Here is a 25,454-nt window from a genome sequence, read left to right as displayed (position 1 = left end):
ACTTCCATGGATCCAGGGGCAGCCACAGCTTCTCTGGGAATTCCATCCCAGCCCCTCCCCGCCCTCCCAGCCAGGAATTCTTTCCCAACAATAAATCCAAACCTCCTCTGGGTCGGTTTGCCAGGAGATGGTGCAACACCAAAACCGTGAGGAGGTTGTTTGACTTTCACCCAGGTTGTTGTTTCAAACACCTCCACGAGAGTGGCTCTTCTCCAAGTTTTCCAGAGGATCGGTTGGATGTGTTTGAAATTTCAATATTTTAATTTTAATTTAAAATTGAATCTCCTTTGGCTTTATGGGACTGAATAGAAAAGGGGAGCAGCCAAAGGGGTGAGGGAACAGCTGGAGCTGGGCCAGGTTTAGGTTGGATTTTAGGGAAAAGTTCTTCCCCCAGAGGGTGTTGGGCACTGAACATTCCCCAAGGAATGGGCACAATCCCAAGGCTGCTCCAGGAGGTTGGACAGGGTGGGGTTGTTGGGATCTGTACAGGGCTTGATCCCTGTGAGCCCTTCCCACTCAGGATATTCCATAATTTCAGGTCTGCTCCAGGCACAAGGATGTTTAGGCCGCATGTGAGTGGGAGTCTGGCCTTCTCCCAGCCCAGGTCACCTGAAATTCCAGGAGAGCCACTGGAGAGCTCTGGAATTCCAGGACAGGCAGAATGGAGCTGGAGAATGCCGATGTTTTTGCCAAAGAGCCCAAATTCCCACTCCCACAGCTCTGCCCACGTGCTCTTCCCTTGGAAATCCCTGAGCAGCCACCAAGGCCAGGATGCTGCTCGGGAACCTTCCAGAAACAAAATCACAGCAGAGGAATTCCAGCAGTGGGAAGGGAACTCAAATCCAAGGAATTTAACACCTGAAGTCCCTGAATTCTGGCACAAATCTCCTGGGATGCCTCACCCAAATCACTGCTTGGGGTCAGGAGAGGTTTGGATTAATCCCAGTTTTCCAGCCCTGAGGCAGGAGAGGACAAAAACCAGGAGATGGTTTTGAGGGAGTGAGGGTGGGGATGACCCCAAGGTCTCCTGCCCTAAACGCTCCTTTGATGCTGTTCCAGGACACAATCTCTTCCACAGAATATTCAGAATTCAGTTTTGGATTTGGGGCTGGAACTGGATTCAAATCCCTTCCAAGCCATTTATATTCTGGATTCTTTCATTATTCTAAGGCTCTCTCAAACTGAGTTTCTCTCTATCCTTTTTGCTTCCAGAGCAAACTGTGTAAAACTCATGGGAAATAAAATTTCCCAGTGTTTTGGTGGCTGAGCAGATTGGTCATATTCCAGATTTCTTCCCAAAAAAACCCCAATGTTCTCTATCCTATGTCCAGAAAGTTTTGGTTGGGATCTTTGATTTACAGACATTCCTTCACTTGAACTTGGATTTATTGAACATTTCCCAATGTTACCATTTTAGCTCCTTTTGGATTTAAGCTTCTCTTAATTCCTGGGATAAAAGTTTGGATGTTCAAGTTTGGATAAAGTTCAGAGTGATTCTGATAGCAGAGAATGAAATAAAATAAATATAAATAAAATTCTCCCCAAAATGTTTTTATTGGGGATTTTCCTCATTGTGAGGGTGAGATTTTCATATCCCAGGCTGAGATCTCAGTTTTAGGCCCAGGCTAAATCCTAAGTAGAGGCACCAGCTCATGCAGTATCAGGGTGACCAACACCACATTTCTGGGGCAGCCTTTAGGATTTAATCCACGAACCACCGATGAGATGCCCACAATAAATCCCAAGTTTTAGGACTCAGGCTTTGCTAAACTTGCTCTCCAGGCCAGAATTCCCTCTGGGAATGAGTGAGGCAGGGACCAAGAGAGCCAGGCCTGGATTCACATCCACATCATCGATAAGAATCAAATTTTGATCTTAACCCCACCCTGGAAGTGCCAAAAAAAGGAGCAGACCCTTGGTGAGGTGGCTGAGTGAGCTTGGAGATCGTTCCCAACCTTCACGGAAACTCCAAACCAACACTTCCAGCCCTATTCCCACTCGGAAAAGGGGCCCAAAATGTTCCTTACTTGCCATGGGGCTTCCCCCAGAGCCACTCTCCCTCGTAGGTGGCCCCACAGAGCTTGCCTAGAAAAGGAGCAGCTCCTTCATGAGTGACCTGGAGATGTTTGGGTTGACCTTGGAGATCTTTCCCAACTTTCACAGCAACTCCAAACCAGCAGTTCCAACCCTATTCCCGCTTGGAAAAGAGGCCTAAAAGGTTCCTTCCCAGAGCCACTCACCCTCATAGGTGGAGCCCACCCAGAAAAGGAGCAGCCCCTTCATGATATGTTTGAGTGACCTGGAGAAGTTTGGGTTGACCTTGGAGATCTTTCCCAACCTTCATGGAAACTCCAAGCACTTCCAACCTTATTCCCACTTGGAAGAGAGGCCTAGAAGGTTCTTCCCAGAGCCACTCACCCTCATAAGTGGTTACTCTGCCTGCCCAGAAAGGAGCAGCCCCTTCAAAAGTGACCTGGAGAAGTTTGGGTTGACCTTGGAGGTCTTTCTCAACCTTCACAGCAACTCCAAACCAGCACTTCCAACCTTATTCCCACTTGGAAAAGGTGCCCAGAAGGTTCCTTCCCAGAGCCACTCACTCTCGTAGATGGCCACCCTGAGCCTGCCCAAAAAGGAGCAGCCCCTTCATGAGTGACCTGGAGAAGTTCGGGTTGACCTTGGAGATCTTTCCCAACCTTCATGGAAACTCCAAGCACTTCCAGCCCTATTCCCACTTGGAAAAGGGGCCCGAAAGGTTCCTTACTTGCCATGGGGCTTTCCCCAGAGCCACTCTCCTTCACAGGCGGCCCCCTGGAGCCTGCCAAGAAAACTGTGGACAGGCTTCATGATGTGGTCAAGTGACCTGGAGATGCATGGGTTGACCTCGAATATCTTTCCCGGCCTTCATGGAAATGCCAAACCACCACTTCCAACCTTATTCCCCCTTGGAAAAGTGGCCCAGAAGGTTCCTTACTTGCCATGGGGTTTCCCCCAGAGCCACTCCCCCTCGTAGGTGGCCCCGCGGAGCCGTCCCTCCATGCGGAAGACGTAGCTGAAGAAGCGTCGGGACGGGGCCTCGCTGCCCTCCCCGCTGCGGCCCCAGAGAGGGAAATCCCGCTTCCCGTTCAGCGCCTGGCGCACGGCCTGCTCCAGCTTCCACCTCCACACGGCCTGCGGGCACGGAAAACACGGAATGAGCACAAATCCCTGAAAATCAACCGGAGACAACTGCAGGAAAGCGGCGAGGAGCTTGTGGGTTCCCATCAAAGCCCTTCTGCAGCTTCCACAGGGGATCTCCTGGAAGGTGGATACTGCAGCGAGGCACAACAGCTGGGAGGGAGGATGTCAGGAGTTTAGTTCAAGCATGGCTTAAAGAAAAAGGCCATGAAGCCATGCAATTGAGAGAAAAGTAACAGGTAGCTGTGAAGCAGTTCCCAGCCTGACTTCTATAAACAATTAGTCTCTCTCAGGCATCATTGTATAAACAATAAGGTTCTCAGGCAGTCTTCCCATAACAAATGTAACATCCTCTCTGGGAAAAGATGGCACCCTGGGAACAGATGTGGAAGTTTTGGGAAACGTTCATATCACAGTGAGAACACTGGTTTTATTTTGTGTAAATAATCAACGGTATTGTAAAACAAAAGGAGTGGTTAGAGTTTTCTCTGTTAGCCTATCGTAAACCTGGATTTTGGAATATGCATGAAGTTAATTAACACTGTTATTTAAAGTGACTGATCGATCAATAAATTCGGAGTTCGATGCATTATAGGATGGTCGTTCTCCCCCTCACTTCAACAGGAGGAATTTCCACTTGGATGTTGAAAAAGAGGGAAAAATTCCACTTGGATATGAAAAAAAAAAAGAAAGACAAATTTCAAGCTGATTTGCCTGTGGGATAGGCCTGTCCTTCAGGAAAAGCAGCAAGAAACCGGCGGGTTCCAACCAGCATTCCTCACCAGCCATCAAGTCTGAGCCACCTCTGGCCATCTAATGCAGGATTTTTTGGGGAAAAGGAGCCAAAAATCCCAGCCCACCTTCACCAGAATGATTATCCTGCTTTAAATACTAAAGAGATGGGAAAATCCCAAAGCCTGACCTTCATCTGAGGGTCCTTGGTGGAGAGGACGAACGTCTCTTCCGGGGTTGTGATGCGTAGGCTGTGCCTGGGAGGGAAACAAAAGGATGGAAAACACAATTCCCAATCCATCAGCTCTTCCCATTCCCCTCCTGGAGATCCTGGTGCTTTCCCACGTGGTTCTTCTGGAGAGATCTCAAGTTCTCCAGGGCTGGATTAATGAATTTTGGGATTCATTGGCAACAAATGGGATGAGAGGGAACAGCCTCAGGTTGTGCCAGGGGAAGGTCAGGTTGGACAGCAGCAGGAATTTTTTCATGGAAAACGTGGTCAGGCCTTGGAATTGCCCAGGGAGGTCTGGAGTGTCCATCCCCAGAGGTGTCCAAGGAATTCTGGGCTGGGAACAAGGTGGGGATGGGACACACAGGTTGGATTTGATGATCCCAGAGGGCTTTTTCAACCTCAAAAATTCTGGGATTTCAATCTGGCAGCAAATTCCAAGCTGGTGAGATCCCATTATTCATAGCCCAATCCCATGGCTTGGAAAGGAGACGGGACAAAGCTTTGGATCATTTTTCCATCAACCTGAACATTTTTATTCCTTTTATTTAACCCCCAGTGGGAATTTCTCACTCACAGTCCTGGAGCCGATTTCTCTCCACAGTTTTCATCCACCCACACCAGCTTCAGATCAAAACTCTGGAAGCCGTTTCCCTGGAAAGAAAAGGGGAAAGATGGTCCTGTTATTGCTGGAAACATCCATGGAATGGCAGAGCTGGAGTGGCAGCAGAAATTCCCAACTTTTTGATCCATCCATCTCACACTGGGAGGAGAGACCTTGGAGATGGAAAAGCCACCAGAAAAGGAGGGAAGTTCTCGTTTGAACACTCCTAAAGCTCTTCCAAAATTCCGTGGCCACATCCAGGACTAAAACATCCCCACATGACCCTGATCTCCACAGGAGTTCCTTCCCTATCACATGGCAACATTCCCAAATCATTCCGGCCAATATTCCCAGAGATTTGTGGTTGCCCATCCCTGGAAGTATCCAAGGAAAGGTTGGACAAGGCCTGAAGCAACCAGGAACCATGGAATGGGGTGGGAATGGATCATCTTTGAGCTCCCTTTCCATCCAGTCCATTCCAGATTTATTTAGGATTTGGACTCCGGGTGGAGTCCACCAAAAATATCCCAGAAATCCCAAATTTAAGGAGTCACTTTTGGGATCAGCAGCACCCAAACAAAACAAACTCCAACAACTGGAATAAAAGGAAAATTTTAATTTCTCATCTCCTTTCCTGCCTCACATCCAGCTGTTCACACAGAGCTGCTGCCTGGAGGGATGGAGTTTTCCAAGGAATTCCACTGTGTTTTCCCAGGTTTAGGAGAACAGAAAAGGAAGGGACATCAAAATTCCCAACAGGTCAATCCCAATTCAGTTGGAATTCCCAAACCTCCATAAAGCTCAGCAGCATCAAGTGAGACACAAATGGAAATCATGGATTGAACATGGAGGTAATTCCATGGATTTGCTGATCTCGTGTTCCCATCCCAGCCACGGCACGAGCCAAGCTGGAATTCCCTCATGGGAACAAATCCCCACACCCCGAAATTCCCAAAATAGCCCCAAAACCACCTCCAAATCTGCAGCCATGGCACAAACATGGAATATCCTGTTTATTCCAATGCGTGGGAGTTCATGGAATGTCATCCTTGATCCACCAAATCCCTTGGAATAACCAAGGGCCAAAATTCCCTGTGGAAAAGGATGTGGACCACTCAAAAGATGCCTGTGATGGTGGACAATCCACACTTCCTAGAAAAATATTCTGTGGATCTCCTCAACTCCTTCCTAGATTTCCTTTATTTTCCAGAGCCAACCACACGCAGATGGTTCTGAGAAGTTTTCCCAACAGCCAAACTCTGCTGTGAGTTCAACACCAAAAAACTGGAATTTTACCACCATTCCTATGGAAATTCCTGACATTTCTGCCATTCCACTGGAATTTCGGGTCCATTTATCCGTGCTCCCTTCCCAGGAGGATCCCGGGCTCACCTGGATGAGCACCAGGACGTCGTCGAAGAGCAGGAGCCGCTCGGAGCGGGCGGAGCCGGACGTGATGGGAAGGTTCCTGCTGTCCTCCAGGAGCCTCCTCTCAGGGACACACAGCACGTCCTGGAGCAGCAGGAAAAGCCAGGATTGGGAGAGGACAGGGAATTCCAGGCAGGAATTCCTGCAGGGATCAGGCAGCTTGGGGTTCCAGTGACTGTGACACGCTTGGGACGCAAATTCATCTTCCACCCAATTCTGCTCTGTCAGCTTCAATCCTCAAACCCCCAGTCCATACCAAATTCTCAACCCACATCAAATTCCTGATCCGTACCAAATTCTCAATGCACATCAAATTCCTGATCCTTACCAAATTCCCGATCCATATCAAATTCCTGATCCTTACCAAATTCCCGATCCATATCAAATTCCTGATCCACACCAAATTCTCAATGCACATCAAATTCCTGATCCATATCAAATTCCTGATCCATACCAAATTCCCGATCCATATCAAATTCCTGATCCACACCAAATTCTCAATGCACATCAAATTCCTGATCCACACCAAATTCCCGATCCATATCAAATTCCTGATCCACACCAAATTCTCAATTCATATCAAATTCCCTGTGGCTCAGGGTTCCAGCATCAGTGACAAACTCGGCTTTGAAATCCCCATTGAGTTTCTCCAACTCTTCCACCCAGCTCCGCTCTGTCAACTTCAATCCTCAATTCCTTGATCTATATCAAATCCATGTCACATCCATATCAAATTTGCAATCAAAATCAAACTCCTGATCCATATCAAATTCATGATCCATATGAAATTCCCAATCCACATCAAATTCCCTCTGGCTTGGGGTTCCAGTGACAGTGACACACTTGGGACACAAACTCAGCTTTGAAACCCCAGGGAATTCCTCCAACTCTTCCACCCAACTCTGCTCTGTTGAATTCCAGCCTCAAATTCCCAATCCATAATAAATTCCCGATCCATACCAAATTCCTCATCCTTATCAAATTCCTGACCCATATCAAATTCCCCATCCAATTCCAATTCCTCATCCTTATCAAATTCCCAATCCATACCATATTCCTGACCCATATCAAATTCCCAATCCGTATCAAATTCTTCATTCTTATCAAATTCCCTATCCAATTCCCCATCCACTTCCAATTCCCAACACATATCTGATTCCTCATCCTTAACAAATTCTGAATCCACTTCAAAATCCCAGTCCATACCAAATTCCTCATCCTTATCAAATTCCTGACCCATATCTAATTCCTGACCCATACCAAATTCCCAATCCATATCAAATTCTTCATTCTTATCAAATTCCCTATCCAATTCCCCATCCACTTCTAATTCCCAATCCATATCAAATTCTTCATTCTTATCAAATTTCCCATCCACTTCCAATTCCTCATCCATACCACATTCCCCATACATATCTCATTCCTTATCCTTAACAAATTCTGAGTCCACTTCAAATTTCTCATCCATATCAAATTCCTGATCCTTATCAAACTCCCAGTCCATACCATATTCCTGACCCATATCAAATTCCCAATCCACTTCAGATTCCTGATCCATATCTAATTCCTAACCCATACCAAATTCCCAATCCGTATCAAATTCTTCATTCTTATCAAATTCCCCATCCACTTCCAATTCCTCATCCTTGTCGAATTCCCCATTCATTTCCAATTCCTGATCCATACCACATTCCCCATACATATCTCATTCCTTATCCTTAACAAATTCTGAGTCCACTTCAAATTTCTCATCCATATCAAATTCCTGATCCTTATCAAACTCCCAGTCCATACCATATTCCTCATCCATATCAAATTCCCCATCCATATCAAATTCCCCATCCATATCAAATGCCCGATCCGTACCAAATTCCTCATCCTTATCAAATTCCCCATCCACACCAAATTCCCCATCCCTGTTCCATTCCCTTGGCACTCACGGTGAATTTGTAGCCCAGGGATTTCCAGAGCTCCTTGGTGAAGACGGCTTCATCCAGGACCTGGCTGATGAAGGATTCCAGCTTCCCAAATTCCTGCGCCACAGTGGCCACCACGTCCCGCTCCGAGCCCTGGGAAAGGACAGCAAAACTCCAGGAAATGTGGGTCAACGGAGGTCCAGGCAGGATTTTAGGGAATATTTATCCATTTAAACATTAAATTGAAATATTTATATTTAACAAAGGCCAGGGAGAACATTTGGGAATATTCAGCATCGTGTCCTGCCTGGAATGAGGGAGGTCCAGGGTGGATTTTAGGGAATATTTAGCAAAGAAGGTCCAGGTTGGATTTTTGGGAATATTTATCAATGTCCGGATTGAATTTTAGGGAATATTTAGCAACACGTCCGTTCTGGATCAAAAAAGGTCCAGGCTGGATTTTTGGGAATATTTAGAAAAGGCGTTCCAGGTTGGATTTTGGAGAATATTTAGGAAAGGATTTCCAGATTGGATTTTTGGCAATATTTAGCAACACGTCCATTCTGGATCAAAAAAGGCCCAGGTTGGATTTTTGGGAATATTCAGCAACATGTCCACCATGGATCAAAAAAGGTCCCGGCTGGATTTTAGGGAATATTTAGGAAAGGAGCTCCAGATTAGATTTTGGGGAATATTCAGCAACACATCCATCCCAGATCAAAAAAGATCCAGGTTGGATTTTTGGGAACATTTAGGAAAGGAATTCCAAGCTGGATTTTAGGGAACATTTAGGAAAGGAGTTCCAGTTTGGATTTTTGGGAATATTTAGCAACATGTCCATTCTGGATCAAAACAGGTCCGGGCTGGATTTTAGGGAATATTTAGGAAAAAAAATTCCAGGTTGGATTTTTGGGAATATTCAGCAATCTGTCCATCCCGGGCCAAACAAGTTCCAGGTTAGATTTTCAGGAATATTTAGGAAAGGAGTTCCAGGTTGGATTTTAGGGAATGTTTCTTCCCACAAAACCCATCAAGAAGATCCCCTGAGCGTTCCAGGGAATTCCCACCTCCTGGAGCTGCTCCTGGAGCTGCGAGAGGAGCTGCAGGTAGCTCTGGATGTGCTCCTGGAAGGGTTTGTGGAGCACCAAGTGCAGGGCCAGGCCCAGGGAGCTCTCCGAGGTGAAATCCCGCAGGAATTCCTTCAGCACCGCCTTGTGCAGCCTCCAGGCGTCGCTGGAAAATTGGGAATCATGAGAAAGGGTCGTTAATTATCCCAGAATTCCTGCTCTTCTGTTTTCCAAACTTTCTGCGTGGTGAGGATGGAGAAAGGCGTGAAAAATCCGGGAATGCGCTCGTTAAAAATTTGTGTTTGCAGTTGTTGCTTCCATAAAAATCTGGGATTGGTGGGAATTCCCAGCCCGATTCCCACCCCTTCCCTAAATCCTCAAATCCTAAATTTCCAACTCTGGAAGGGGCTGGGGGTGGTTGGAAAGAGGGAACTGAGAAAGAGGGAATCCATCCATGGATAACAGGAGCCATGGAAAAATTGGGAATGTACTCCTTAGAAATCCAAGTTTTCATTCCCTTCTTTCATAAAAATCTGGGATTAGTGGGAATTCCCAGCCAGATTCCCACCCCATTCCTAAATCCCCATATTCCAAGTTTCCAACTCCACAAGGAGCTGGGGGTAGTTGGGAAGAGGAAAATTCAATCCTGGAATTGGGCAGGGTTTGGAGCAATCTGGGAGAGCGGGAGCCATGGAAAAATTGGAAAAATTAGGAATGCACTCCTTAGAAATCCATGTTTTCATTCCCTGCTTCCTAAAAATCTGGGATAAATTGGAGAAAGGAATTTGGCTGGGAATTCCAATTCCATCTTTTCCCTAAATCCCCAAATCCCAAGTTTCCAACTCCAGAAGGAGCTGGGGTTGGGTGGAAAAGGAAAATTCAATCTTGGAACTGGACAAAGCCTGGAGCAACCTGGGATAGTGGGAGCCAAGGAAAAATTGGGAATGTGCTCCTTAGAAATCCATGTTTCCATTCCCTGCTTCCATAAAAATCTGGGATAAGTGGGAATTCCCAGCCAAATTCCTCTCTCCAATTCCATCTTTTCCCTAAATCCCCAAATCCCAAGTTTCCAGCTCCAGAAGGGAAGAGGAAAATCCAATTCTGGAATTGTCCAAGGTTAGAAAGGGCTTGGAGCAACCACAGTGGGAGTTGGCCCAGAATAGGATGAGAGGATTTTTTTGGGGAATTTTCCAAACCATTCTGGAATTCTGGAATTCTGGAATTCTCTGGTGTCCCCACATCCCAAGGATTCCCAAAATTCCCAAGGATTTTCCACCCGCTGACCTCTTGCTCCTGGCGGCCTGCTCGAAGCCCTGGACCACGACAAAGTTGGCGAAGGTGACGAAATACCTGGAAAAAATTCCAAGGAGGAGTTTGAGAAGGAAATTCGGGATGAATTTATGGATTCCAGCTTTTTTTAATCCCATAAAAGCACTTCTGGACAAATGCAGGCCCAGATGTTGGATGGACTGGGATCAAAGGTTGGATCAGATCTTGGAATTCTTTCCCAATCTTAATTCCAGGATTTTTTGGGAGACTTGGATGAGGCAAAAGTGCTGATAATCCTGGGATCTGTTTCCATCAGATTTTACAGAATAAAATTCCATAAAGGAATTTTCTGATCCGAGCTGTTCATTCACCACAGAATTCCCAACAGAATTGGAAAAATTTGGGAATTCTGGGATGGAAATAATGGAGTTGTCACACTCTGGCTCCGAGTTTTATTTTTCCAAGTAAAACTCAAAGTTTTCTTTTTCCATCTCATATTTCCCAAAATTTTCTTCCTAGATCTGCATTTTCTGTACCTAAAATTCTCAGTAAATCCCACATTTTCTCCCAGCAAATTTCACATTTTCCCAGCAAATCCCACATTAAACCTGGGTTTAATTCCAAAAAAACAAACAGGAAAAAAATCTCATGAAAATTCTTTTGGATCATCCAAAACCTCATCCACCTGAGAAAGCCCAAACTGGGAAAGCCCAAACTGGGAAAGCCCAAACTGGGAATGCTTTGGCCGCTTCCATGGAGAAGCAAAAATGCGGAATTGAAGACTTTTTATGGAATTTCAGCTCTCCATAACATTTCACAAAATCCTGGAAAAATCCCACCCAACCCATTTTCCAAGGATATTTTCCCTCTGTGAGCTCCCATCCCAATTTTTCCCGATATTCCCAATGGGATCAACCCAATCCTGTTTTCCCAAATATTCCGACACTCACTGGATGTAGAGGCTGAGGAAAACTTCTCCTTTCCACAGGATGTAAAAATCCTGGATACAACCGGAATTTTCCAACTGAGATTTCCCCCTCAGGATCCGGGAATTCTCCTCCGTGAAATTCCAGAGGGTTTGGAAGCGATCGTTGAGGAGCACGAAAAGCTGGAAATTCTCCTTTTCCTTCGGATCCTGCGGCTCTGGGAGGGAAAAATTGGGAAAATCCTGTGGGAAAAGTGGAATTCCAAAGGGATTTTTGTGGAATTTTGTGGTTGAGAAGTTCTGAGAAATGGGAAATTTCAAGATTTTTTTACCAGAGCTGTTTTGGTTGGAAGGAATGAATTGAATAACTTGGGAATGCAGAGAAAAGAAAATATGGGAAGAATGAAAAGAAAAAAAGGGGGAAATTCCAGGAATTTTCAGAGGCCAGGGAGCCATTTTGCTGGAATAAATTGAAAAATTTGGGAAAAAGGAAAAAAATGGGAAAAATGGAAAAAATTGGGGAAATTCCAGGAATTTTCAGAGTCCATGCAGCCATTTTTCCTGGAGGAAATAAATAATTTGGGAATATAGAGGGGGAAAAAATTGGGAAGAATGGGGGGAAAAAGGGAAATTCCGGGAATTTTTGAAGCTGCTTTGACTGGAAGGATATAAATAATTTGGGAATATAGAGAGGGGAAAAAATGGGAAGAATAGGGGGAAAAAGGGGCAAATTCCAGGAATTTTTGGAGGCCATGGAGCTGTTTTTGCTGGAATGGGACAAACTCTATCCCAAACTCTCTGGACGCTTTTCCCAAGGGTGGGAAAAATTCCCACTTTCCTTGGAGTCATCCCAAAAAGAATTCCTGGAAAAGCCCCACGCAGGAAAATCAGGGCCAGGAATTTCCCTGGATTTGGAATTTCCCTGGATCAGGAACGCTGATCCCGATGAAAACACGGATTGATCCCAAAAACCACCCTGGTCTTGTTCCCCATTCCCGATTTTAAGGAAAACATTCCCACAAAACATTTCCTCTTCCCAGCAGGAATTCCAGCTGGAAATCCCTTCCCAGATCGATTCCAGGTGGGAATTCCATAGAAAAATTCCCAGAAAATTCCGGAATTTACCTGCCTGGAGCAGAGGTTTGATGATGAGGGCGTCGATCCGGGCCAGGCAGGAGGAGAAGTTTTCCTCCAGCTGGAGCAACAATTCCAAAATTCCCGAAATTCCAGCTGTGGACATGGCCTGGAAAACAGCGGGAACGAATCAAACCCCTGGAAATCCGTCGGATTCCATCTCCAAGGTTTTTCCTTGGATTTCCAGCAAAGCTTCCCTGCCCTTGGCCCCATTCTTGGGTGGGGTCAATCCCAAAAATCCTCGAGAAAAGTTGGAAGAGAAACAGAAACCAAACAGCTCAATCAGAGACAACCCAGCCCAGCTTTCCTGGATTTTCCCAAATTTTCCCAAATTCCCAATGACCTCAGTGCTGGAAAAGCTTGGAATTAATTCCTTGTGTTAATCCTGATGGGAATTTTCCCATTCCAGAGGGGCTTTTCCAACAGAAATCCTGGAAATCCCAAGGATGAAAGTGAAATCGTTTCCCACCACTCTCACTCCTGTCCCACTCATTCCCAGCCTTGTTTTTTGAAATTCCCAATAATCAGGAAAAGCCTGGAATTCCTTGTGTTAATCCTAATGAATTCCAGAGGGGTTTTCCCAGGAGAAAATTCTGGAAATCAAGGGATGAAGGAGAAATCTCTTCCAACCTCACTCATTCCCAAATTCCCCATGATCTCAAGGCTGGAAAGCCTGGAATTAATTCCTTGTGGTAATCCTGATGAATTCCAGAGGGGAAAATCCCAGAAATCCACGGGATGAAGGAGAAATCTCTTCCCAACCATCTCATTCCCATTCCCATCCCTCTTTTCCCAAATTCCCAATGATCTCAGGGCCACAAAATATTCAGAAAAACCGGGAATGAATTCCTTCAGGAATTAATGGAATCCAGCAGGATTGTTTTCCTTTTCCCAAAGAAAATTCCCCCAATTCCCAGAGGAAATTCCCACAATTCCCACAGAAAAATTTTCCCAATTTCTGCAGAAATTTCCCCCAATTCCCAGGAAGATTTCCCACAATTCCTGGAGGAATTTCCCCCAATTCCCAGAGAAATTCCCCCCGGGAGCTTTCCTGCCCAAAGCCTTTCCCAAGGGAATTCCGGGTGCTTTGCATGAGGCTTTTCCAACCCCTTTGGAATGTCAACATTCCCAAACAGGTCAGGCCTGTGCCTCAGCTAGGCTGGGATTAACCAGAGCTGATTTTAGCAACCAAACCTAAACCCAGGAGGCTTCCCGACGTTTATTTTGCTCCTATTCCCAAAAAAACCCCAGCTCTGGAATCAGGAATCTCCAAATTCCCAACTTTAGTCCCTGTTCCTCCCTGTTGTTCCCAAATTTTTCCGTAATTCCCGGATTTTTTGGCCTCCAAAAGCACTCTGGGTTGGGTTTTTTTTTGGGATAATCCCACCCACATTCCCAAAAATTCCCATTTTCCTGCTCTTTGGGATTGAAGCCATTCCAGGGAGCAGCTGCAGGTTCCAAAGGGGTTTTACCTAAACAGCCTCAGCTTTAGGCCAGGCCCACATAAACCCAATTTAAACCCAGCTCCAAATTAAACCCAAGCTTAAAACACGCCCCAAACTAAGCCAAAGTTTAAACCCAATTTAAACCCAGTCCCTAATGAAACCAGTTTAAACCCAGCCCCAAAATAAACCACGGTTTAAACCCAGCCCCGAAATAAACCACAGTTTAAACCCAGCCCCAAAATAAACCCCAAGTTTAAACCAAAGTTTAAACCCGGCCCCAAAATAAACCCCAAGTTTAAACCCAGCCCCAAATGAAACCGAAGTTTAAACCACAGATTAAGCCCAGCCCCAAATGAAACCTCAGTTTAAACCCAGCCCAAACTGAAATCAAAGTTTAGACCCAGCCTCAAAGGAACCCCAAGTTTAAAGCAAAGTTTAAACCCAGCCCCAATTTAAACGAAAGTTTAAACCCAGCCCCAAATGAAACCACAGCTTAAACCCAGCCCCAAACGAAACCAAAGTTTAAACCACAGACTAAACCCAGCCCCAAAACAAAGCCAAGTTTAAACCCAGCCCCTCCTCTGCTTTTCATTCTTTATTATTTTTAAAAAGCCTCCAAAGCGCCGCTTCCCACCCAAAACCGAGCCTTGAATCCCGACTTTGCACGGAATTCCGAAACTCCTGAAGGGTTTTTATGGGATCGCCTCCTCCCGGACAGAAACCTGTTAAACCGAGCTTATCAGCCCGGCTTTAATTCTCCATCTCTTGGCACGGCCGCGGCTTCCCCAGCTTTGTTCCGTCCGCCCTGGAATTGCAGGCGAGGCTGGAAAATCCCTCCCTGCAGGAGGAGGATTGGAAATCCCGCCTGGAAAAGCCGCGGTGGGAGCAAGGACCGCGTTTAAATCGGGGTTTTATTTTCGCCAGGAGTGAAATTCCTTAAGAAGAGCTGAAATTCCTTAGGGAAAAGCGGGGTTTTGTGGGAAAATTTGGAATTTGATCCCGCTTCTACACGGGGAAAACACTCGCAAATTTCATCCGGATTAAATGAAACTGATCCCAAAAGCAAGCAGGAAATCCCAAAATTCGCTGGATTTTGGAGGGACCCACCTGGAGTGAGGCAGCGCAGGAAAATTCCCGGCTGGGAAAATCTCCGGGAGGCGCAGAAATCCGGGAATTCTCGCTGTTCCCGAGGCTGGAAATTTTCCCTCCCATCTTTCCCTCCCACATTTGGAGGCAGAGCCCCAAATCCCAAACACCCACGGCAGCCGTGGATTACAAAATCCCAAATCTTGGCTCCCCAAAGTTCCTGCTCCTCCTCTTCCCCCCAGCTTTTATTATTTTATTTATTTATTTATTTAAATAATCCCGGATTTTGTCAGGCCGGATTTTGTCATCCCGGATTTTGTCGACGCGGATTTGGGGGAAGTTGAACTTTCGGGAAGTTGAAAATTCGAGAAGTGAAAGGAAAAAAGGTCAGGAGGGGTTTTGGGGGCAAGTTTCGTTTCTCTGCCTCTCTCTGTTCCCGCAATGCTTCTCCCAAAAAAAAAAAAAAATTGGTTTTTTTTTCCTCCTCTTTCCAGGCTCGCTCCCATTTGCTGGGAAATCCAGGAATTCCTTGGAAAGGGAGAATTTTCCTGCCATTCACATGCGCCGCGAGCCGCTTCCCTTCCGCATGAAAACCCCAAAACCAACCCCAAACTTCCCGAATCCCTCGGGCAGGAGCTCCCAGGGTTCTCTGCTGCACCTCAACCTTTAACTCTTTCCCTTCCTCCTAAAAAAAATCCTAAATCCGACCCTAAAATTCCCGAATCCATCGGTCAGGGGTTCTCTGTGCAGCTCAGCCACCTTTAACTCTTTCCCCTCCTCCTAAATCCAATCCTAAAATTCCCAAATCCATCGGTCAGGAGATCCCAGACACTTCAGCCACTTTTAACTCCTTCTCTTCCTCCTAAAAATTTCTAAATCCAGCCCTAAAAATCCCAAATCCATCCCAGACACCTCAGACACTTTTAACTCTTTCCCCTCCGCCTAAAAACCCTAAACCCGACCCCAAAATTCCCAAATCCTTTTCTCAGCGGGTCCCGGAGTTTTTTTCCCGCACCAGAAATTCTTTTCCGTCCTCCTAAAAATCCTAAATCCAACGTTAAAATTCCCAAATCCATCGGCCCGGAGATCCCAGACACCTCAGGCACTTTTAACCATTTCCCCTCCTCCTTAAAGCCCTAAACGCCGCCCCAAAATTCCTAAAACCTTTTCAGGAGATCCCAGACACTTCAGCCGCAGGGAACATTTCCCCTCCTCCTAAAAATCCTAAATCCAACCCAAAAATTCCCTAATCCATCGGTCCGGACATCCCAGACACCTCAGGCACCTTTAACCATTTCCCCTCCTCCTAAAAATCCTAAATCCGACTCCAAAATTCCTAAAACTTTTTAAGGAGGCCCCGGACACCTCAGCCACCTTTAACTCTTTCCGTTTCCCTAAAAATCCCAAATCCAACTCCAAAATTCCCAAATCCATCCCTCAGGGGATCCCAAAGTTCTCTGTGCACCTCAGCCACCTTTAACCATTTCCCTTCCTCCTAAAAAATCCTAAACGCAACCTTAAAATTCCTAAAAGCTTTTAAGGAGATCCCAAACACCTCAGCCCCAGGAACTCGTTCCTAAAAACAACCCCAAACTCCCGAATCCTTCTCTCAGGAGATCCCAGAGTTCTCTGTGCAGCTCAGACACCTTTAACCATTTCTCATCCTCCTAAAAATCCTAAATCCGGCTTCAAAATTCCTAAAACTTTTTAAGGAGACCCCAGACACCTCAGCCACCTTTAACTCTTTCTCCTCCTCCTAAAAACCCTAAACCCAACCCTAATGTTCCTAAAACCTTTTAAGGAGATCCCAGACACCTCAGCCACCTTTAACTCTTTCCCTTCCTCCTAAAAAATCCCAAATCCAACCCCAAAATACCCAAATCCATTCCTCAGGATTCCCCAGGCACCTCAGCCCCAGGAACTTTTTCCGCTCCTCCTAAAAACCCTAAATCCAACCCCAAACCCACAAATCCTTCTCTGAGGAGCTCCCAGAGTTCTGTGCTCCAGCTCAGCCACCCTTAACTCTTTCCCTTCCTCCTAAAAATCCCAAATCCAACCCCAAAATTCCCAAAACCTTTTGAGGACACCCCAGATACCTCAATCCCAGGAATCATTTCCCTTCCTCCTAAAAAATCCCAAATCCAACCCCAAAATTCCCAAATTTTTGCTTTGCAAGTCCAGCATTCCGGGATTTTCATGTTCCTGGAAAACGGGGGATGTGGAGCTGCGATCCCAAAACCCAATCCCACTTTTTTCACCACAACAACGCAAACCTTTCCCTAAAGGATGAGGCTGAGGCGCCTGGGATCTCCTGAGGAATGGATTTGGGAATTTTGGAGTTGGATTTAGGATTTTTTTAGGAGGAAGGAAAGGAGTTAAAGGTGGCTGAGGTGTCCGGGGTCTCCTTAAAAGGTTTTAGGAACTTTGAGGTTCAGTTTGAGGTTTTTTAGGAATTGGAAAACAACGGGAAAAAACCCAGGATCAGCAGTGGGAATTTGCTTTGAAGAGCTGTTGGAAACCAGGATGGAATTCCAGGGTTAATTCCAGAAAATTCCCTTTTAGGAAAATCCCGTTGGGATGAACAGGAGGATTTAGGGGAAGATGGGATGGGATGGGATGGGATGGGATGGGATGGGATGGGATGGGATGGGATGGGATGGGATGGGATGGGATGGGATGGGGTGGGATGGGATGGGATGGGCCAGGAGAGGCCGGAATTCCATGGCAATCCCCGGGGCAGTTCCCCCACCCGGCTGCCGCTGGAATTTCTCCAGGAGGTTCTCCAGGAGTTCCAGAACCTGTCTGGCTCGACCGTCGGGTCCCAGGAATATTTTATTCCAAGGAATTCTCAGCCCTTGGATCGGGATCAAGGGTTTGTCCCTTCCTTTGGAGGGTTCCAGGTTGGATTTGTCCCGTTCCAGCTTTTCCAAGGGCATTGTCCAAACATTCCTTGAGTTCCATCACCACCAGGATGGTTTTTCCTGTGGCCTCAGGAGCTGGTGGCCTTGGAATGACCTTTCCATCCACATCCAACCTTTCCATCCACATCCAACCTTCCCATCCATCTCCAACCCCATCCAACCTTCCCATCCAACATCTCCAACCCTTCCCATCCATCATCTCCAACCCTATCCAACCTTCCCATCCATCTCCAGCCCTTCAGAACCTTTCCCAATTCTTCCCATCCCTATCCAACTCTTCCCATTCACCTCCGATCATTCAGAACCTTTCCCAACCTTCCCATCCATCTCCAACCTGTCCCACCCAGCTCCAACCTTTGGATATGGAGGAGACAGGAGAGACGAAGTCTCGGAATTGGTTGCTCTGGAGAACATTTGGACGTCCCTTCCATCCCAAACATTCCAGGACTTTTTTCCTGTGGCCACACGAGTTGGTGGCCTTGGAGGGGCCTTTCCATCCCTATCCAGCCTTTCCCAACATTTCCATCAATCTCCAACCTGTCCCACCCAGCTCCAACCTTTGGATATGGAGGAGACAGGAGAGATGAAGTCTTGGAAATGGTTGCTCTGGAGAACATTTGGAGGTCCCTTCCATCCCAAACATTCCAGGACTTTTTTCCTGTGGCCACACAAGTTGGTGGCCTTGGAGGGGCCTTTCCATCCCTATCCAACCTTTCCACCCATATCCAACCCTTCCAAACCTTCCCGTCCATCTCCCACTTTTCCCATCTTCCTCCAACCTTTCCCAACCTTTCCCAACTCTTTCCATCCATCTCCAGCCATTCAGAACCTTTCCCAACTCTTTCCATCCATCTCCAACCTTTCCATCCCTATCCAACCTGTCCCACCCAGCTCCAACCTTTAGATATGGAGTAGAGACAGGAGAGACGAAGTCTCGGAATTGGTTGCTCTGGAGAACCTGCAGAGGTGCCTTCCATGCCAAACATTCCAGGAGTTTTTTCCTTTTTTCCACACAAGTTGGTTGCCTTGGAGCGACCTTCCCATCCCTATCCAGCCTTTCCCAAAATTTCCATCGATCTCCAACCTTTCTCACCCAGCTCCAACCTTTGGATATGGAGGAGAGACAGGAGAGACGAGGTCTCGGAATTGGTTGCTCTGGAGAACCTGCAGAGGTGCCTCCCATGCCAAACATTCCAGGAGTTTTTTTCTGTGGCCACACGAGTTGGTGGCCTTGGGGTGACCATCCCATCCCTATCCAACCTTTCCCATCCCTGTATCCAGGGGTGGGAAACCATTCCATCAGCATTTCCCAGCTCCATGGGGACAACCCGGACCTGTCCCCACCTCCAAAGGAGAGAGACATCCATAATGAGCCACAAAAAAGGGATCTGGCATCATCCCGCTCCTGCTCCTGCCCAGGACGCCCCAAAACTTTTCTGGGATCATCACCCAAACATTCCTTGGGCTCTGTCAGGACCCGGAGACACCAGGTCCCCTCAGCCCCGGGAATCTCCCCATTGTGTCCTGTTCCCGACATTCCATCGGGACCAGCAGGGATTTGGGAATATTTATCCCACCTTTATATCCCACTCTGATATTCCATCCAGCTCAGGGAATTTGGGAATATTTATCCCACCACTGTGTCTCATTGCTGATATTCCATCAGGAATTGCAGGGATTTGGGGAATATTTATCCCACCGTTCTATCCCATTCCCAACATTCCATCAGGATTGGCAGGAATTTAGGAATATTTATCCCCCCATCATATCCCATTCCTGATGTTCCATCAGTTTAGGGATTTGGGGAATATTTACCCGCTGTTCTATCCCATTCCCAACATTCCATTAAAACTGCAGGGATCTGGGAATGTTTATCCCATTTCCCACATTTCTTCCAATTTAGGGATTTTGGGAATATTTATCCCACTGTTATTTTGCATTCCTGATGTCCCATCCAAATTCAGGATTCTGGGAATATTTATCTCACTGTTCTATCCCATTCCCAACATTCCATAGGAACCAGCAGGAATTTGGGAATATCTATCCCCCCATCATATCCCATTCCTGATGTTCCATCCAGTTTAGGGATTTGGGGAATATTTACCTGCTGCTCTATCCCATTCCCAACATTCCATTAAAACTGCAGGGATTTGGGAATATTTATTCCATTTCCCACATTTCTTCCAATTTAGGGATTTTGGGAATATTTATCCCACCTTTATATCCCACTCTGATATTCCATGCAACTCAGGGAATTTGGGAATATTTATCCCACCTTTATATCCCACTCTGATATTCCATCCAGCTCAGGGAATTTGGGAATATTTATCCCACCACTGTGTCTCATTGCTGATATTCCATCAGGAATTGCAGGGATTTGGGGAATATTTATCCCACCGTTCTATCCCATTCCCAACATTCCATCAGGATTGGCAGGAATTTAGGAATATTTATCCCCCCATCAAATCCCATTCCTGATGTTCCATCCAATTTAGGGATTTGGGGAATATTTACCTGCTGTTCTATCCCATTCCCAACATTCCATTAAAACTGCAGGGATTTGGGAATATTTATCCCATTCCCCACATTTCTTCCAATTTAGGGATTTTGGGAATATTTATCCCACTGTTATTTTGCATTCCTGATGTCCCATCCAAATTCAGGATTCTGGGAATATTTATCTCACTGTTCTATCCCATTCCCAACATTCCATAGGAACCAGCAGGAATTTGGGAATATCTATCCCCCCATCGTATCCCATTCCTGATGTTCCATCCAGTTTAGGGATTTGGGGAATATTTTCCTGCTGTTCTATCCCATTCCCAACATTCCATTAAAACTGCAGGGATTTGGGAATGTTTATCCCATTCCCCACATTTCTTCCAATTTAGGGATTTGGGGAATATTTATCTCACTGTTCTATCCCATTCCCAACATTCCATTAAAACTGCAGGGATCTGGGAATATTTATACCATTTCCCACATTTCTTCCAATTTAGGGATTTGGGAATATTTATCCCACTGTTATATTCCATTCCTGATGTTCCATCCAATTGAGGGGTTTGGGAAATAATTATCCCACTGTTCTATCCCATTCCCAACACTCCATCGGAACCTGCAAGGATTTGGGAATATTTGTCCCCCATTATATCCCATTCCCAACATTCCTTCCAATTTAGGGATTTTGGAAATATTTATCCCACTGTAACATCCCATTCCCAACACTCCATCGGAACCTGCAGGGATTTGGGAATATTTATTCCATTCCCAATGTTCCATCTAACTCAGGAATTTTGGGAATATTTATCCCACCATTCTATCACATTCCCAACATTCCACAGGAGCCAGCAGGGATCTGGGAACATTTATCCCATTCTCAATGTTCCATCCTTGTCCATCATTTGGGAATATTTATCCCATTCCCGAAGTTTCATCCATCTGAGGGATTTGGGAATATTTATCCCATTCCTGATGTTCCATCCAACTCAAGGATTTGGGAACATTTATCCCTCTGTTCCGTCCCATTCCCAACATCCCTCAGGACCAGCAGGGATTTGGGAATATTTATCCCATACCTGAAGTTCCATCCATCTGAGGGATTTGGGAATATTTATCCTGTTACCAGTGCTCCATCCGTGTCCAGGATTTGGGAATATTTATCCAATTTCCAATGTTCCATCCGTGTCCAGAATTTGGGAATATTTATCCCATTCCCAATGTTCCATCCATCTCAGGGATTTGGGAGTATTTATCCCATTTCCAATGTTCCATCACTGTCAGGGATTTGGGAATATTTATCCCATTCCCAATGTTCCATCCCTGTTAAGAATTTGGGAATATTTATCCCATTCCCAATGTTCCATCCCTCTCCAAGCTTTGGGAATATTTATCCCATTCCCAATGTTCCATCCATCTCAGGGATTTGGGAATATTTATCCCATTCCCGATGTTCCATCCCTGTCAGGGATTTGGGAATATTTATCCCATTCCCAATGTTCCATCCATGTCCAGGATTTGGGAATATTTATCCTATTCCCAATGTTCCATCCATGTCCAGAATTTGGGAATATTTATCCCATTCCCAATGTTCCATCCCTCTCCAAGCTTTGGGAATATTTATCCCATTCCCAATGTTCCATCCATGTCCAGAATTTGGGAATATTTATCCCATTCTCAATGTTCCATCCCTCTCCAAGCTTTGGGAATATTTATCCCATTCCCAACATTCCATCCCTGTCAGGGATTTGTGAATATTTATCCCATTCCCAGTGTTCCATCTGTGTCCAAGATTTGGGAATATTTGTAGGAAACGAGGCACAATTCCCACTATTGGATCATCATTTTCCCAAATTCCCAGCTCCCCATCCTCCCTTGCGCCTTCGGATCCTCTCCTAACGCCCCAGAACATCGGCACCGACATTCCCAAATCCCAAAATCCCCGAGCTGGAACCCCTTGATCCCCACAAAATCCCACGGGAACAATTCCAGAGGCATCTCCGGGAGCCAAAAATTCCCTTTTACCTCGGGATCAGCCGGGATCCGGATTCATGGGAAGGGGAAAATTCGTGGATCCGGCTCCTTTCCAGCCCCAATTCCAACGGGAAGGACGCGAAATTCCTGGAATTCTTCTCTCCCGAGGTGCGGCACAACATTCCCGGTCTCCACGGAAACCTCGCCCTGGAAAATTCCATCGGCTGCAACCCGAGCCGGGAAGGGCTGGAGGGGATTTAAAGGGAAACGGCAGCGAATTCCCGAATATTTCCCCGAGATTCCTGCATTTTCCCGGATTTGATAAAATTAAATAATAAAATAAATAAAATTAAAATTTAAAATTAAAATACAGTGAAATTTAATGAAATAAATAAAATTAAAATAAAAATTAAAATCGAATTGAAATAATGAAATTAATTTCTGTTTTGCCTCATTGTTGAAATGAAAGATAGAATCCAATCAATTAAAATAGAATTAAAAGTAAAGCAAAAATTTAAAATCCAAATAACAATAAATAAATAAATGAAAAAATAATTACATAGAAAGAAAAACAACAATGCAATAGAATAGAAATGAAATAAAATTAGGTTTAATAAAAAATAAAACAAGAATTAAATAAACAAGAAATGAAATAAAAAAAATTAAAGGACTAAAAATCTTAAAATAAAGTTTAATATAAAATAAATTAAAATAAAAACAGCGGAAAATGTAATAAAAACTAAATAAGAATAGATAAAACAAAATAAAAATTGAATTAAAAAAGAAAAATTAAATAAAAAATATTAAATACATATGAAATTTTTCAAATTACAAATCAAAAAATGAAGTTTAAGCTCAATTAAAATAAAAATAGAAGAAAAGTGAAATAAACATTGAGTAATTAAAAAGAAAAAGTAGAACATAATTTTAAAAAATTAAAAATCTAAGAAAAATAGTTTTAAGCAAGTAAAATTAATATAATTAAATGAAATAAAAATGTGAGAAAATCGAAAATAAAACCTCTTGGAAGAAAAGGAACGAACTGGAATTCATAACCCAGAATTCCCAGAGCTGATATTGCAGCACCTGGAATGGATTCCAGAAAATTCTCATATCCACATGCCGGGATTTCCATTCCCGAGGCTCTGGAATAAAAGGATGGAGCTGGAATTCCCAACTGATGGCTGAGACACCAGGAATTCCCTGGAATTCCCATCCGAGTTGATTTGCCAGCACCTGGAACGAATTCCCAGAAAATTCCCTGAACCGGATCCCAGATTTCCACAGCATTTCCCAGAACTTCATTCCCAAAGCCCTGGGAATAAAAGGATGGAAGTTGGAATTCCCAAGGAATGGATGGGAATGACCTGGAATTCCCATCCCAGAATTCCCAGAGTTTCAAATCCCAGCCCCTGGAATGTATTCCCAGGAATTCTCTTATCCAGATCCCAGAGTTCCGCAGCGTTTTCCATAATTCCCACACCCCTGGGAATAAAAGGATGGAAGTTGGAATTCCCAGCTCGTGGTTGAGATTCTGGGAATGACCCGGAATTCCCATCCCAGAATTCCCCGAGTTTATATTCCCAGCACGTGGGATGCATTCCCAAAAAATCCTCTGAACCAGATCCTGGAATTTCCATTCCCAAAGCTCTGGGAATAAAAGGAAGGAACCGGAATTTTCATCTCCAAATCCCTAGATTTGATATTGCAGCACCTGGAATGGATTCCCAGAAAATCCTCATATCCACCTCTCGGGATTTCCATCCCCAAAGCTCTGGGAATAAAAGGAAGGAGCTGGAATTCCCAACTGATGGCTGAGACGCCAGGAATTCCCTGGAATTCAAAACCCAGAATTCCTGGAGTTCTTATTCTGAGCTTATGGGATGCATTCCCAGAAAATTCTCTCATGCAGATCCCAGATTTCCACAAAACTCCACTTCCCTTACCCTTTATTGTGGGAATAAAAAGATGGAGCTGGAATTCCCATCCCAGAATTCCCAGAGTTTCAAATCCCAGCACCTGGAGTGGGTTCCCATAAAATTCTATTATCCAGATCCCAGATTTCCACAGCGTTTCCCAGAATTCCAAAATTCCCAAGTCTCTGGGAATAAAAGGAAGGAGCTGGAGTTCCCATCCCAAAATTCCCAGACCTTATACTCCCAGCACATGGGATACATTCCCAAAAAATCCTCTGAACCAGATCCTGGAGTTTCCATTCCCAAATCTCTGGGAATAAAAAGGATGGAGCTGGAATTCCCAGCTCATGGATGAGACACCAGGGATGACCTGGAATTCTCATCCCAGAATTCCTAGAGTTTATACTCTGAGCTCATGGGATGCATTCCCAAAAAATTCTCTCATCCAGATCCCAGATTTTCACAAAACTCCATTCCCATTCCCCTTTATTCTGGGAATAGAAGAATGTTCTGGGAATAGAAGAATATTCTGGGAATATTCTGGGAATAGAAGAATTCCAGAACTGGAATTCCCAACTCAAGGACAAAGCACGAGGAATGACTTGGAGGTGCCATCCCAGAATTCCCAGTTGATATTCCAAGCACCTGGAATGCATTTCCCACGAATTTCCCAGAAAATTCTCTGAATCGCATCCCATGATTTCCATTCCCAAACCCCTAGGAACAAAAGGAAGGAGCTGAAATTTTCATCCCAAAATTCCCAGATAGGATATTCCAGCACCTGGAATAGATTCCCAGAAAATCCTCTTTACTCAGATCCTGGAATTTCCATTCCCAAAATTCTGGGAATAAAATGGATGGAGCTGGAATTCCCAACTCATGGATGAGACACCAGGAATGACCTGGAATTCCCATCCCAGAATTCCTGGAGTTTATACTCCGAGCTCATGGGATGCATCCCCAAAAAATTCTCTCATCCAGATCCCAGATTTCCATAAAATTCCATTCCCATTCCCCTTTATTGTGGGAATAAAAAGATGGAGCTGCAATTCCCGTCCCAGAATTCCCAGAGTTTCAAATCCCAGCACCTGGAGTGGATTCCCAGAAAATTCTCTTATCCAGATTCCAGATTTCCACA

At 45.1% G+C, this 25,454-nt stretch overlaps 1 protein-coding gene across 3 annotated transcripts in view; it reads right to left on the bottom strand.

Annotated features, from left to right (window-relative positions):
* The window catches only part of ALS2CL (ALS2 C-terminal like), a 56,013-nt gene extending 33,488 nt beyond the window's left edge, over positions 1 to 22,525 (bottom strand). The window contains exons 1-10 of one of the 3 annotated variants that reach the window (XM_058809400.1): positions 22,452 to 22,525; positions 12,470 to 12,587; positions 11,370 to 11,562; positions 10,435 to 10,500; positions 9,151 to 9,316; positions 8,108 to 8,236; positions 6,132 to 6,251; positions 4,713 to 4,789; positions 4,097 to 4,163; positions 2,972 to 3,168 (exon numbers count right to left, since the gene is read on the bottom strand). In XM_058809400.1, the coding sequence (XP_058665383.1) occupies positions 2,972 to 3,168; positions 4,097 to 4,163; positions 4,713 to 4,789; positions 6,132 to 6,251; positions 8,108 to 8,236; positions 9,151 to 9,316; positions 10,435 to 10,500; positions 11,370 to 11,562; positions 12,470 to 12,584 (1,130 nt within the window). In that variant the 5' untranslated portion in view covers positions 12,585 to 12,587; positions 22,452 to 22,525. Of the gene's footprint in view, positions 1 to 2,971; positions 3,169 to 4,096; positions 4,164 to 4,712; positions 4,790 to 6,131; positions 6,252 to 8,107; positions 8,237 to 9,150; positions 9,317 to 10,434; positions 10,501 to 11,369; positions 11,563 to 12,469; positions 12,588 to 15,030; positions 15,137 to 18,828; positions 18,968 to 22,451 lie in introns of those variants that run through there. The other 2 variants (XM_058809409.1, XM_058809391.1) reach the window with 2 other exon arrangements.
* Positions 22,526 to 25,454: the final 2,929 nt, after the last annotated feature.

This window comes from Ammospiza caudacuta, chromosome 1 (genome assembly GCF_027887145.1).
Source record: "Ammospiza caudacuta isolate bAmmCau1 chromosome 1, bAmmCau1.pri, whole genome shotgun sequence".
NCBI classification, from domain to species: domain Eukaryota; kingdom Metazoa; phylum Chordata; class Aves; order Passeriformes; family Passerellidae; genus Ammospiza; species Ammospiza caudacuta.
The sequence above is the reverse complement of the archived record's forward strand: the minus strand, read 5'-3'. Positions and strand labels throughout refer to the sequence as shown.